At 34.3% G+C, this 14,400-nt stretch overlaps 1 protein-coding gene across 3 annotated transcripts in view; it reads right to left on the bottom strand.

Annotated features, from left to right (window-relative positions):
• LOC108744561 (regulator of G-protein signaling 11) overlaps positions 1–14,400 on the bottom strand; it is an 83,157-nt gene that overhangs the window by 10,869 nt on the left and 57,888 nt on the right. For 2 of the 3 annotated variants that reach the window (XM_025973188.1, XM_025973189.1), the window contains exons 7-12: positions 14,152–14,327; positions 12,404–12,607; positions 5,719–5,940; positions 5,174–5,413; positions 4,511–4,558; positions 1,363–1,674 (exon numbers count right to left, since the gene is read on the bottom strand). In XM_025973188.1, the coding sequence (XP_025828973.1) occupies positions 1,363–1,674; positions 4,511–4,558; positions 5,174–5,413; positions 5,719–5,940; positions 12,404–12,607; positions 14,152–14,327 (1,202 nt within the window). The remainder of the gene's footprint in view (positions 1–1,362; positions 1,675–4,510; positions 4,559–5,173; positions 5,414–5,718; positions 5,941–12,403; positions 12,608–14,151; positions 14,328–14,400) is intronic. The other variant, XM_025973190.1, reaches the window with a different exon arrangement.

Genomic DNA, 14,400 nt, shown 5'->3' with positions numbered 1-14,400 from the left:
CCTTTAATATGTCTTCAAATATAAATAAACATCTCGTTGATATTTTCAGTAGTAAATGGTACCAATAACAGCACATTTGAGCAATGCAATTGTAGTTGATAAAATGGTCAATTTTTCCGTGCAGTACTGTACGGATTATACGCTCCTCACCGGTTAAGAGTTTGGCCGAGAGTTGTCTCCTTCCTTTTCTAGCCTAGTGCTGTTCTTTTCTACTTTGCGCCGGTCAAACTGAAGGTCACATAGCTACAGAATGTAAACGAAGTATAATGCAAGTTTAACTAACGCAATTTCGCTTAAATTGGTGTGGATGTATATTGCTCCAATCCGTAACTATCTTTCTTAATATCTAATCTTTACAGCATCCTCAAAGGGTGGAGGCTCAGCTGTCGTATAAGAAGTTTTACTTGAATGCTTTAGAATGTTTTATCAATTTCTAATGCACGGTGAATAACACGAATATACGGACACAGTCCAATAGACAGACGGATTATATTTTATGTGATGGTTATAGCACCAGCGATATCTCGACATCGCATGAATAAAATATTTTTTTGGATTTATTTTTGGGATTGGTTATCTTTTTCTTTTCTACTTCTAAGGAATAAACAGTGAAGCATTTAATTAAGTGAACATAAGTCAATAATGATTGTATCTTGAAGAAGCAAGAAGAAGTAAATTGCGGCTCTTAGAGTGTAGTACTAGATTATTGAAGTACATTAATACCGTTGGTTTCAAAAATTGCTCCCAAGATTATAAAAAGCTTAAAAACTAAAACAGTATGCAGATGAAGATGAACTAAGTTGGCAAAAAAGAGAAAAGCATTAACATTTATTTGTCAGTGTCTAAATAAATGGATAGAAAATGGAGATTTTCAATTTTGTTTATTCACTTTTGGTACAGTTTGAAAACTAGACTCAAACAAAGTCAACTACCCTAGAGTGCGTAAAATGTAAATATTTAATATTTATGGACCTGTAGTGTGATGGATGCAATATTAGTTGATATATAATAACAATAAACTAAATTAACCGATCGCGAGCACAGAATTTTCTTCCTAGTTATTGAAAGATCTCCTATTTAAATTTTTTCTAACCCTACTATCATCTCCTTTACATACCAGTATTTATGTTTTATTTTTATTCCATGCTCTTCTACCAATACCGCTTCCATTCTATTTAAGGCATGTAGAAATATTTATGTATATCCGTACCTGAAGTGATCGCAATTTATCGCTCTGTTATGAACATCAAATTGAAATGACCGCAATTGATTATAGTCGGAATTTTCCGACTACCCAGTTGATTGCGCATAATTAATTTTATGAAACGTTAAGGAATTTTGAACAATTTAGCGAAGACTTACCTTCGATCACAATCGACGGTAAATTGTTGCGTAAGAACGCAAGATTTCCGCATCCGGTCACCGACATCTGTAAGAGCGGTGCTCAGATCTGACGAGGAGCTTCCCGATTCCATTTGTGTGGAATTCTTTCTCGATCTCGACGGTTGGTCGGCGGCCGAAGTTGCAAAAACATCCCACGGGCATACATCTTCGGACGTGGAGACTCCTGCTACCGCAATGCTGGGCTTTTTCATACTACGACCACCAATGGGGTTTACATTAGTTGAGCTGATGTCAGGGTCTTCTTGTGTCGCCTCGTCATTTACTTCCGTTCTGTCATACAACACGGAAGAAATGATTTTCGGGTTCGATTGAAATAATAAAAAATGCACTAGGAGGATCGTAATTTGCAATGCAATTGTATATAGTTATGTAATTTGGTTTATTTGTATTCAGGTAGTATTGGTAATCTCATTTTAGCCAAGACAGTGTAAGGCGCGAAATCAAAAAGAGTGACAGATAAAAAGAAAGAGAAGATCATTTGGCGAAGCGGATAGAGTTCTACTGTGTTTTTATTTCATTGTTATCTTTTTTTCTTTATTGTAAATGTGATGTTTATTATCCGCTTCACTCTTAAATCATTGCATACAGCTTTGTGATGTTGGGACAACTACAGTTTGTGCTCAGTTACTGAAAATGTTCATCATCAAGGTACATAATAGTAAGAGGTGAAGTAAAAAGTGTTTAAGTGGAGCGTGCTCTAAAAGATCATCGTGTGCATACAGTCATACAGTGTAATAGTAGCGGCACCTGCATTTAGACTGTTGTTTGACATTTGTAGGTAAACATCCACATGTACGGATACATACATAGGTATATACATATAGCTCCAGTACTATATAACTGTGTAGGAAAGCGTAGTATTTACCATATAACGTAAAATTTGTATGAAGAGAAGAGATTTTGAATATACCTCTGTTTACCTAAAACTCGTACACAATCTAATTCCGGCGTTATTTCTGATTCGGTTATGAAAATTGTTGGCTTGGAATTTGACTAATTAATACGTTACCGAAAATATTGCGACGGTCTCTGTTTACCTCCATTTCTTTAACGAAATACGAGCTTCTACAGAATGTATATCAGCGTATCATCTTTTGACTCATCAAAGAGTAGGTTATAAATATCAATTGATATAAATATCAATTGATACAAATAACAATACATAGGGTCTTAGAAACATTAAACCTCTTGATAATTTGGCAAGATCCAGTTTTCATGAACAACTCGAACATAGTGACGTTTATTTCAAATTTTGCTGATCGTGAGTTAAATGTCTTTGAAAACTATTGGGATCCGTCAAATGGGCATACACTATCTGGTGGCAAAATGTATAACTCGAATGAGGGAAAAATTTACATAGGAACTGTGCACGGAAATTGTAAAATTGTTTATTAAAATAATAAAACACGTTAAAAAGTAAAATTTTTTTGATGATGGAGTCGACGAAGTTTTCTTCTAAAGTTAAATCAAATAAAAAGTTAATATTTTCAGTGAAAAGCTGCAATAGCACTTCAGACATAGATCTTCACTCTTCACCTACATTAACTACTTTCCAATAAAAACTAACCGTTTTATATATGTAAAAAATATATTCGGAAAATTAGAGAAAAAAGTAAACTAATAGAAGCTTGGATGAAAGCAGTAGGTATCAAAGAAGTGAATTCCGGAATAAAAATTTGTTCACGTCATTTTAATGCACATGATTATATTTCAGCAAGTATTTACCATCAGCCATAACCTTAATATTTAAAACTAGAATCATACTAAAATTATAAAGTGAGAAATTATTTATTCCTGTGTAATTGATTTAACACAATTCTAATGATACGATATAAGTATTTTGAGGTTAAGAACCTACCTGCTGCAATACAACAAAGTTGCAATAATGTGTTTGCAACGTTCTCTTAAATCGGCTTTGCACGTGCAAGTCATTGATATGATATTGCTTAAATCACCCAGAATCACCTCACCAATTATATAACGTGAATCACTTTTTAAATCCGAAGTTTGTAAAAAGTAGGCAGTAAACTTGACGGAATTTGAAGGCTAGCTTCCGGATTTGTTATTTCCGAATTTTATAATGTGATTGGCATTAAAAACACGCTCACCTTCAACGAAATTTCCTTTCCGAGGCTTTGTGTCAGCCCAATCACATATTGTGTCAATACTTATCATTTTATCGTAATTTAAAAACTTGGAAATTGCACGGTACACTATAGGAACTACGATAAATTTTCCCTAATCGGCGCCATGTTTTTAGGTTCCTCCCATTTGACGGATCCCAATTGCAAGATCACGATTGCAATGCTTGTTAGACGAGAGAATATAAGAAAAGTTTCTCTTACAAACCCGAACGCAACGTTCCTGTATTTTTGAGACACCTTTTATGTATATAGTCTGCAGAATAAATATGCGAACGAAGCTGACCTAGGAAACCACAGCTTTATGGTCTGTAATGGCAATGGGCGGGAATTTCCTGTAGCATTGGTGGCTGTAATAGATCATTAGTGGAAAGGTATAAAGAAGGGATTATTTTTTATGGTGCTATTCTGACTTTCGTCTGCGATGGAGATAGATCAAGAATTGGAAAAATAGCTCGACATTAAAATTTTTGGTGGAGCTGTCCGCTCGATCACCTCGCTAGTCGCTCTCCCTATCACCAGATAGTCTCTTTTTGTTGCAACTGCGTCAATTTATGAGGAGGGGGAATAAGGGGGGGGATTTTGAAGAGCCAGAATACCAAGGACTACCAAGGATGTTTTAAACATTGATAACAGGATGACCTTAGCTGGCGTATTTATTTCAGACTACGTATATTCAATACAGGACTTTAACAAAAGTAACCCCATTTTGCTGTTGTCGAAAGTCCACGAACTACTATTTACAATCTATTATAAGTGGACAACATAAGCAGTAAACAATGCAAGTATTAGATGGTGCACGAAGAATTAGATAGCGACACACAGAAGAAACTTTGTTAACAGCGATTCTAATCCAGCAGGCACAGTCAAGGATTACATCGATGGTTACGTTTTATAAATAGTATTTACAACACCTAAAAAAGACACTGAAAAAGAAAAGAAAACCGGTACACATTCGGACTTACGCGTTCGTTGGCGTCGCCTGGCTCTTGGACTGGCACGGTAGGTCACCTCTGAAAGCGAAGAGGTCTTGACTAACACTTATGGTAAAAGGGGTTCAGGATAACTATAATAAACTATCGTGACGAAACGTGCTTATCGTCAACGTCGTTTTACGGTAGTAGTTTTGCTCGTGATTGCGGTACATCTAGCGCGAGAACGAAGCACTTCATGCACTGCGGCAGTGATTTCAATGCAGGAAATTTCACAGCAAACTTGACAATATTATCACACAATTGAACCTCAACAGATCGTTAGGCGGAAATGAGCTGAGCCAGAATGGGATCCTTTTCAGCAATTGAGGAATGCACTCCATAACGTACATATTTCTATGCATACTATGCACACATAAAAACAGAATGAAACTTGCATCTGCCAATTAGTTATTCACGTTTTCTTTTTCAATGGAAGTCATTTTTTAAATTCTGCAAGGCTTTTTGTCATTTAGAGCAAGAAAAAGCTTTCATCATCATGGGAATATAACCTGGAATTTTTATAACGATTTTCATTTTTAACTCGTGTGTTGGTTATTGTAACATGCACATATCTACGCTATGATAAACAAATATTTTTTGTCAAGTTCTTGTGATATTTCCCGCCGAGAGCTTGCTGGTGGTTCAACCTTTTACCTGTACGGAATGTCGCTGAGATTACTTTGGGAATGAGAATGGGCAACTCTCGTGTCCTTTACCCCCGAAATTGCAAGTTCGTGTGCAGATCCAGACAGGCTTCTGTCACTGCCGCGCCTTTTTGACAAACTACCGCAAGTAATGCCACTGCCCTGAGGATTCTGCTGCTGTTGGAGGAGCGATGGATTTGGCGTGGTGCTGGTCGATGCCTTCTTTTTCGTTTGACCAAACCCGAAAAACCTATAAAAGTATCCAAAATGTAACTCATTAAGATCGTTAAATTTCTGTGGTAGTTAGTTTGTCTCTAAAGTAAAACGATAATGGTAGTCCTTTTATGTAGAATTCTTGCAATTATACGTTACTTACAGTGAATTGTGTACATGCATGCATATATGGTTTGCGATGTGTAGCGGTTTATTACGTATTTTCTCATGAACAATATTCCTTTGAAATAATTTAAATTTGGTTTGCGGTTCCGCTTCCCTATGTGTGCGATACTCGCTTTGTGGGAGAATTGGTTGCGACAGCTTTGTTCTCTCACTCACCGTTTTTTCTGAAGAGGCTGTACACCGGCGGCCAAAAGGCCTTTGAAATGTTCGGAGCGAACGAATCTTGGATAACAGTCCTTTTTCAATAGCAACGTGTACACGTGCTCTTGCGCTGCGTCGAATGTGAACCTACTCGGATTCCTCATTTCTTGGTGAACCTTTTCCATCGTTTTTCCATCGATGTTTATTTCACAAGGGGCGCCAGGTGCCAGAAATTCTCTGAATTAAAAAAGTACAATGGAAAGGAGTGTTTTCTGAAATGTTTACAGATATCTAAACGAAGTCAACGAAACTTTGTTTAACCGGTTACTTAATTTTTAATTATTTATTGACGAAAAATTAGAAGAAGTGGCTGATTTTAGGTATCTAGGAAGTTAGATAAGTTAGGACGGAAGGAGTAGTACTTCTATGCTCGCGAACGGTTAATTTAGAAATTCGAAAAAGACTGTTAAAGGTATATGTTTTGAGCGAAGAACTATACGGGTGCGAAATATGGACGATGGGACGATAGGCACTGCAGAAAAGACAAGGTTAGAAGTGTTTGAAATGTGGTGTTACAGGCGAATGATGAGGATACCGTAGATAGAGAAGGTTAGAAATAAAGAAATATTAGAAAGAATAAGAGAACAGAGTACCCTATGGAAGTCAATAAGAAATTGAGATGGGTTGGTAGGGCTCCTTCCCGGTCTGGTCAGAGACATATTAGAGGCAGAAACGGGAGTTAGGAGGGGTAGAGGTAGATCTAAATTTGATTACTGCTTGCAAATAGTTAAGGATGTGGGTTGTTCTAGTCTTAGGGAAATGCGAAAATTAGCTCAGGATAGGAAGGAGTGGAGGTGCGTGTCCAAACAGTCTTAGGACTGACGACTTTATGGATGATGATGATTGAATGTACTTTACCCCTTAACATATAAGTGGGACCTAAATGAGAATAACAAAAAGACAGTGTTTTTTCTATTATTTTTTCAAAACCTTTTGTATGTTGTTTATCTGGTTGAATTGTTTTTGTACTCCGCAGAGAGATAAAGATCACTGTGTTGTCTTGCTCTATCTTTGATGGATTATGTCTTTCTAATATTTTGACAAATTTTATCTCTTTGTTTTTAAAAAAATTGATAGTGATCCATTACACAACGGAGTGCGGGGGCTGCTTCTTGTTGTGAAATCATAGAAGGGATAGGAAAGATGGTAATGTAGGGTGAAATGGGATGGATAGTGGACCCCTATAAACATGTTTATTAATAGTGCTTTACGGTTGCGGAAAAATCTGTTAGCAATGACCATTGTAGAAGAGCACAAGCGGAAACACTTGTGATCATCCAATGTGAAAGAAGTTAGCGCCGCACAAGTGCTAAAAACCACTTTCCAGTGCTGCACAAATGTACCTAACGACATGTTGGACATTGCAGTCAATTTGTGACGCTTTGTAAGTAGAAAAGGAAAACAGTAATCGAGTCAGTTGTCATGAAAGATTTTATCTTTCTGAATTGTGCAATATTGTTTAAAAATTGAACTTGGCGCAGTATCAACGTCCTTCAATAAGGGTTAATATGATAAAGAAAAGAACAGAGGTCTTTAAAGGACTTTCCTGTAATTGTCGTAATTCAAAAAGTTAAAATATACATAAGACTGTTTTTAGTCTCTAACATTACAATGTGGGTAACTATACGTTTAACGATTCATTGATAATTGGACATCATGAGTAATGGGTGCAGTGTATTATTAACAGCTAAGTAAAGTGAGTTTATAATATTTATTATAGAGGTAGTCAAAGAAAGCGAATTCCGTAATAACTAATGACTATAAGGTAGTAAAAGAGATTTCTTTTAAGTTCATAACATTATATCGGACTACGCCTTCTTAATCTGATTCGTAATGTTTGCAACACTGGTTTGTTAAAAATCTTCTAAAAGACCAAAAGTAAGGAAAAGAAAAAGCTGTTGTAATGTAAACAGGTGTATTGATCGTAGAGTTACTTAAATTTCGAAACTTTGCATTATAAATAAACCCTAAATGGGTTTTGGATTTCAAGGATGTAGTAAATTTAAATAATTTTCCTTGAAATCAAAAACTTTGACTGTTTTGTTCCTAAATTAATTTCGATATTTAACAAATCTGAAAAGGGTGTATTTTGTATGTCTTCATCATCCTGAGATTTTCGTGACGACCTTCTGCAATATAACAGAAATAAATTTCTTTCAGTAATCGACGTTGATCTTTACTTAAAAATTGGTTCTTCGTCTGGATTTGTTTACAAGATATTATGGTTTTGTCACTAGGAAAATGGATATAAAACATAATTCTATTAGGAGGTTTAGATCGCTTTTAAACGTCCAGTTTCCAGTTACACAAACTGTTCGAAAAAGTTTTTGTACAAATATCTTTATCTTAATTGCCCGTCCCAATAACATCTCCGATTTGAAACTTTTATCGGTTTGTAAAGTACAATTGGAGATTTTAAGAGGCAAATGATGATGTATATGTAAATTCTTCACGAATTCTCAAACAAAATGCAATTTTTTTTCGGAAAATAGATTATGTTGACGAAAATTGTTTTTGTAATATCTTTTGTAGGCATTTTCAATATAAATGTCATTCCGTAACTTTATTTTTATTTCCAAGAATTACGAACGGGTAGGTTTAAATATGAAATAATTTTTTTATATAAAATGATCTAAAACACAAGGAAAAATAATATTGAGATATCGGTTTTATTGAAATATCGGTGACACTCGAATTGAGCACAGAGCGTAAGCAGGTAAACAAGTAATTATCGAGAGTCTGTTTATCAAGAAAGGAATTGAGCACAGGGATCATACGAGTAGCAATTAAAATTACCGATCATTAGAACAACATTAACGTTGTAATGTTGCCAAATATTACTGGTTTGTAAAGGGCGGGAGAAATTAATAAAAACAAGGGACTACCCTTATGCAGTTATAGTTATCATTGTCTTGTACAATTAATAACGTCTTCAATAAAATTTGGGCAGAACAGTTTTCTAGTGTCTCTAGAACAACCAACACTTGCGAGGCATTTCATTTGAAATTTAAGAAGGAAAACGTCTCTTCGCATCCCAATATCTATTTTTTTTCTAAAGGTTCTGATTGAAATTCAAACAGACACTTACATAAAAATAAATTCAGTTAACCAAGTTGAAAAAAAAAGAATAAGACGAAAAATACTGTTAAAAATCAATTTTATTGATCAAAAAATAAAGCTAACTAAATGATGGTGAAATATCAAGATACGATAAATATCGTTAGTTAAGTTGATATTATGTGTCTAATATAAAGTTGAAATATTAATTCTATAAGTACTTGTAAAAATCATTCAAAGTAAATATTGTTTTTTGTTACAACATTCCATTAGAAAATTTACTTGTTAGCTACCAACTGCTTCAAAAAGAACTCAAATCCCTACAGATATTTTAAAAGAAAGCTGGCAACATGGCTTGTGCTCAATTCGGTTGTTTATTTAAACACATGCAGGTAAGAAAATCTTTGTGCTCAATTCAGGCGTCCGTTTATGCTCAGTTCATGCTTATTAATCGTTTTTGTGCTCAATTCAAGTGCACCGGAAAGATCGTTAGTTGAATTTTCATACAGTATTGGTAAAAACGTTTCTAGTAAACAATCTGCAGATTATTATATTTGGCATTACCTGGAAGGAAACATTACAAAAAAGTTCAGAATTTTACTGTAGGTACATTATTTATAAACAATTAGATTTTTTACCTTTTCCTTGCGTTTACATAAACCTTATATACGCCTAAAATTAGATGATCATTGTGAAATTGTAAACGTAAAAGCGAAAAAGTTTTATACGTTTGTCAATCTATGTTATGATTGTATGAAATTGCGGAAAAGCGTAGCTTAATTTTCCATTATCTGCAGTGTTCTATTTGTTCTTAAACAACATCGGAAAATTAGAAATGAAATGAGCGTTCAATCAAGCGCTTATTTGATTGACCATTTAATTTCGAAATAAAACGATCGATAAGGTGTAAAGTCACGAGATTGAAAACGTCTGTACTAAACTATAAATTCTATAATATTTAGCAATTAATCAGCAGTAATTTTGTTTGACTGGGGTTAATATTTTCTTAAGGTTTAAACTCAGCTGTAGCAAAATTGAAAGAAAAGCTCTCTATATTAAATATATATCAAGCACGACAAAAATGAAATCTTTTTGTTATCGGTCCCAAATTAATAATAAATCTCAGATGTATTGTTTACTGTAGTATCCCAGAAAATTGTATTAGGCAGAATTACGATTATTGACAATTTTAGATTACATTTGTACGTCTGTTAGGTGAAAAGTTTTCTCATTATGATATGTAACTATGATGTATGCCTGAGTTGTTTCATTCCTGCTTCTAAGTTGGTTAGTAATTCGTTGTTTTGTTTTTTAAATTAGTTTTGCTACGGTTTTCATTAATTTTGAAGTGCGCAATATCATGGAATTTATAAAAAAAGTCACATCTCTATACAATTTTAGATGTGAAATATTGTCGCAAAATTTGAAACGTTAATAGTACATCTTTCTTCCACTAAGGGTCCATCAATGGACTGAAGTTAGGCCCTTTTATTATTATTACAATTTTATTTATTTGCACAATAAAAAAAGATATATTCTATGCTAAATTTTATTGACTTTTATATTATTTTGCACTATTTATTATATTTATACTAATTTATTCAATTTTGAAAACGTTTTTAATGAAAATATTAAATGAGGAATCATTGTAGACTAAGTTTTCGATATATTAAAAATTATAAATTGATAGAGGAATAAATGTTATCGATTGCAGTATTTTTTATATGAAATTTGATAATAAAGATATGATATGTTAAGTTAAAAGTAGAATAATTGGCCTAATATTCGATTTTTTTTCTATTAAAAATTGCCAATTATTCAGCCTTTTGTGCTTACTAACGCCCTCTCTTTATGCTTTAAATTTTATGATAAAAATTTTAACCCTTAGATGTGATTGCTTCTTATAGGCTCCATGTGTACGAGGATGCTGATTTATTTTTCAGCTTATTTTGCCGTTTGTCAACTGACAAATGCCAAAATGTTTTTTTTTTCAGTCTCGTTAAATAACGAAGCCTGAGAAACAATTTTATGTAAGCATTTGCCGCATTTATTCTATAAAAAGAAACTCTTATTAAACAGAGATTTAGGTAAACAATATAAGAAAAAGGCATGAGGCACAGTTACGACTACTTAATTTTTTCGTAGTACTTTTTTGCTCCTGTTTTTCTCTTTCTACTTCGTCTTGAAGATTAGGACAACAAATTCCCAAAAGATAAATTTAAATGATTACTTAATTTAATTGGACACATGGGTCACAAGCATAAGTTAATCGGAAAATGAGCCATTCGAGCGTCAAACTTTTCGTCGTTTCCAAAACTTTTTGTAGGGAATTTCGTGTTCTATAAAAATGGGCCTAAACCATCCTCACTAGTCTAATTTTCCCAACGGAAACTAAATTTCAGAGTGAATCATGAAATTTCACGTAATTTTTTATTCTTGTGCTACCCTACAGCCTACACGTATATACAGGTAAAAGATTCACCTAACATAGAAATCACACATTTCTTCATCAGCATCTTTTCTTCTTATGTGGCAATTAGTAAATGAGGGGAATGCTTTCAAAGAGTGAAGTTTTTTGTTGCAGCATTTAATCATATTAGAAGAGAAACAAATTACTTCGAAAATATTCATGGGGATATTTAGGACAGTTCTTGGGGTCTTTCCTCCTTCCCCTTGTCATTATCTGCTAATATGTTGCGATCAGTTTTAGGATGTGAAAGCTCAAAATGTAAGTCTGGACGCGTGTAAAATACAAACCCTGGGTATGCGAAATATGGTGTTATAGGTAAATGATGAGGATAAAGTGGGTACAAAAGGTTAGAAATGAAGAGGTATTAGAAAGAATAGGAGAACAAAGGACTCTATGGAAGTCAATAAGAAATAGGTGAGTAGGTTGGTAGGACACCCTCTCAGGCATGAAGGTCTAGTCATAGACATATTAGAGGCAGAAACGGGAGTTAAGAGGCGAAGGAGTAGACTTAGATTAGATTATTATGCGCAAATAGTTAAGGATGTAGAATGTTTTAGTTTTAGGGAAATGCGAAGTTTAGCTCAGGATAGGAAAGAGTGGAGGTACGTGTCCAACCAGTCTTAGGACTGACGACATTATAATGATGATGATGATGATGGGAATACGTAACTGATACATAGCAAAAGTATTCTCTATGAACTTTGGAAGGGAGGAGGTAAAAAATCGAACACTAGAGAAGAAGCTGACGTAACCTAACCCAACCCTGACTAAATCTAACTTATTTATGAGTGATTATTGTGTAGAATATCGATTTTACTATTATATATACATATTCCCAAATAAGTTAGACATGAGTTAGGTTAGGTTGGGTTAAGTTATTCACAAAAAAGCTTAGATATGAATTAGGCTAGGTTAAGTGTGTTTATTTTTAATAAATCCATACGATGACTTACTTCTTCGATTTTTTGTATGTATAGTCGTATGAATTGCTTATGTTTGCCAATTCTTACATCTCTCTTCTCACGTTAACAACAGAAATAACTCTCAAAATTGGCGGTGTTAATAAAGTTTCGCTTAAAAATAGAGCCATGCATGCAGTCGATTATTACTTACTCGAATATTTCGTTCACTTTTCGTTGTATCTGCGACTGAGCTGACCTCCTTAGATCGTTGACAGCCATCCAAAATCTAATATTCTCGTGACTATATTCCTTTCGTAGGTAGTTAGTGAACTCCTGAACGCCGGTCGGGTCCGATATTAATTCTTCGATCGAAATTGCCCACCTTTTTATCCTTTTTTCAGTCGGAGCTTCCACCCTAATGAAGGTAAAAAGTACGTGTTGAACCTTTTATGAGCCTTTGCACAGAAGCCAAACGTCGCACACGAAAATTCGACTCTCTGATACCTTCATATGCGAATAATTAAACAACAAAGGTTTATGAATAAGTAAATATAGGTATAAATGGTTATTGTGAAAATGAAGCGAGTTGCGGAGCGAGCGTATAGAGCTAATTTAAAATGTAGCTTTTTGGTTCCTTTCAACTTTTGGAATAGACGCGGCACGTGGATGAATTATTAAAGAATTTTTCCGTTAATTCCGCATTTCTACTAGGATAAATATTAAAAATATTAAACGTAGGGAATTCGTATTGCATTTCACAGTGAAACAGTTCCAAGTCTGATGTTTGAAATATCTACTTAGTATTGTAGCGAGCACGAGTGTGTTTGTGTGTGATCGGCCACACGTGTGCGTGAACGACTTATCGATTCGCCGACTAGCCGCGGGCGCCTTTCTTCATGTGCGCCGCATTTGTAAATGTGTGTGTCGTACCTGCGTTCTGGGAAAGCAGTTAAACAGTTCAAAGAAAAAATAAACTATCCGGACGTTTTCCAGAAGGTTCCCGAAAGTAAACAAAACAGTATTTAAAGGAAGAAACGATCGCCGAGAGGGAAGAAATAAATTGACCATTGCAGAAGTGAATCCAGAAATAAATTGACAGTGATAGCAGTGGAATAAAAAGCGCAGTGAATAGTGATATATCAACACTAGTGTTAATAAATAGAATAATTCATAACCTAAGTTTAGTAATAATTTAATAGTGTTTTTTTTAATAACCAGTGTAAATAAATAGTTTTTGTTGTTATCAGTTTTAGAAGTAAATTTTGTTAAACCAACGAACATTACAGTATAATATCAGAAACGCATTTTTCAAACCTCAACCTTAATGTAACTCTTACAATCAGTGACAATTGCACTGAAGTAAGAACGTTTTCAGTCGGCTTGTCAAAAGGAGGTTCGAAATTATTCTACTGTACTTTTTTGTGTGCACGGTACGCGATTTCTTCGCCGATTGTGAACCGATTTTAATGACTTTTTTATTGAATAGGCTATATCTCCAGGGTGGTTCCATTTAATTTGAAGAAAATATTCCACTTCTCTCAGGATAGAAAATTAAAGAATAATTTCCGTTTTTAACTTTTCAGGTTACTTTCATGCTTATAGACAAAGTTATTTAAATTATAGACACTACAATTACCACCTGTCTTCTTTTCACAAGAGCGGCACTTATTCTAACGGTTCATTTTCTTTTTTAAATAAAAAAGCTCGACAAAAACAATAAATCTGCAAAAAAGTTCGCTAAAAATAATACCAATTTAAAGATCTAGATACCATTTCAGAAAAACACACTGAATTCTATAAATATCAGTGTAAATTTTTATCTATTTTAAAATATTCCATTATTCGTTAAAAGCTGCAGACGTAGCGATATTTTGCCATTTTCTTCTTGACTTTTCCTGGTTTGAAATATACTGAGTGGGTTAAAATAGTTGATCAAGAAGTAAAAAAAAAAATGCTTACCACGGACTATTCATTTGCCAGTAGGTGATGTCATCGCTGACCCATGGATTGGATGGCTGTATTCCGGTCACCATGGGATCGTATTCCGCGAATGTTTCAACATATTGCACCATGTTCTCTAAAGCTTGCGAAGTCTTTATGCGGGTTCGGAGCAAACTGTTTTTGAGTAATTCCACCTTTAATCGAAACGTAATCATGTAATTATTAAAACCACTTTTTCGTGGTAGTAACTGTTGAACTTGTTGTATA

The sequence above is a fragment of the Agrilus planipennis genome, unplaced genomic scaffold (assembly GCF_000699045.2).
Source record: "Agrilus planipennis isolate EAB-ADULT unplaced genomic scaffold, Apla_2.0 scaffold28, whole genome shotgun sequence".
NCBI classification, from domain to species: domain Eukaryota; kingdom Metazoa; phylum Arthropoda; class Insecta; order Coleoptera; family Buprestidae; genus Agrilus; species Agrilus planipennis.
This window is presented reverse-complemented; position numbering and strand designations above follow the sequence as displayed.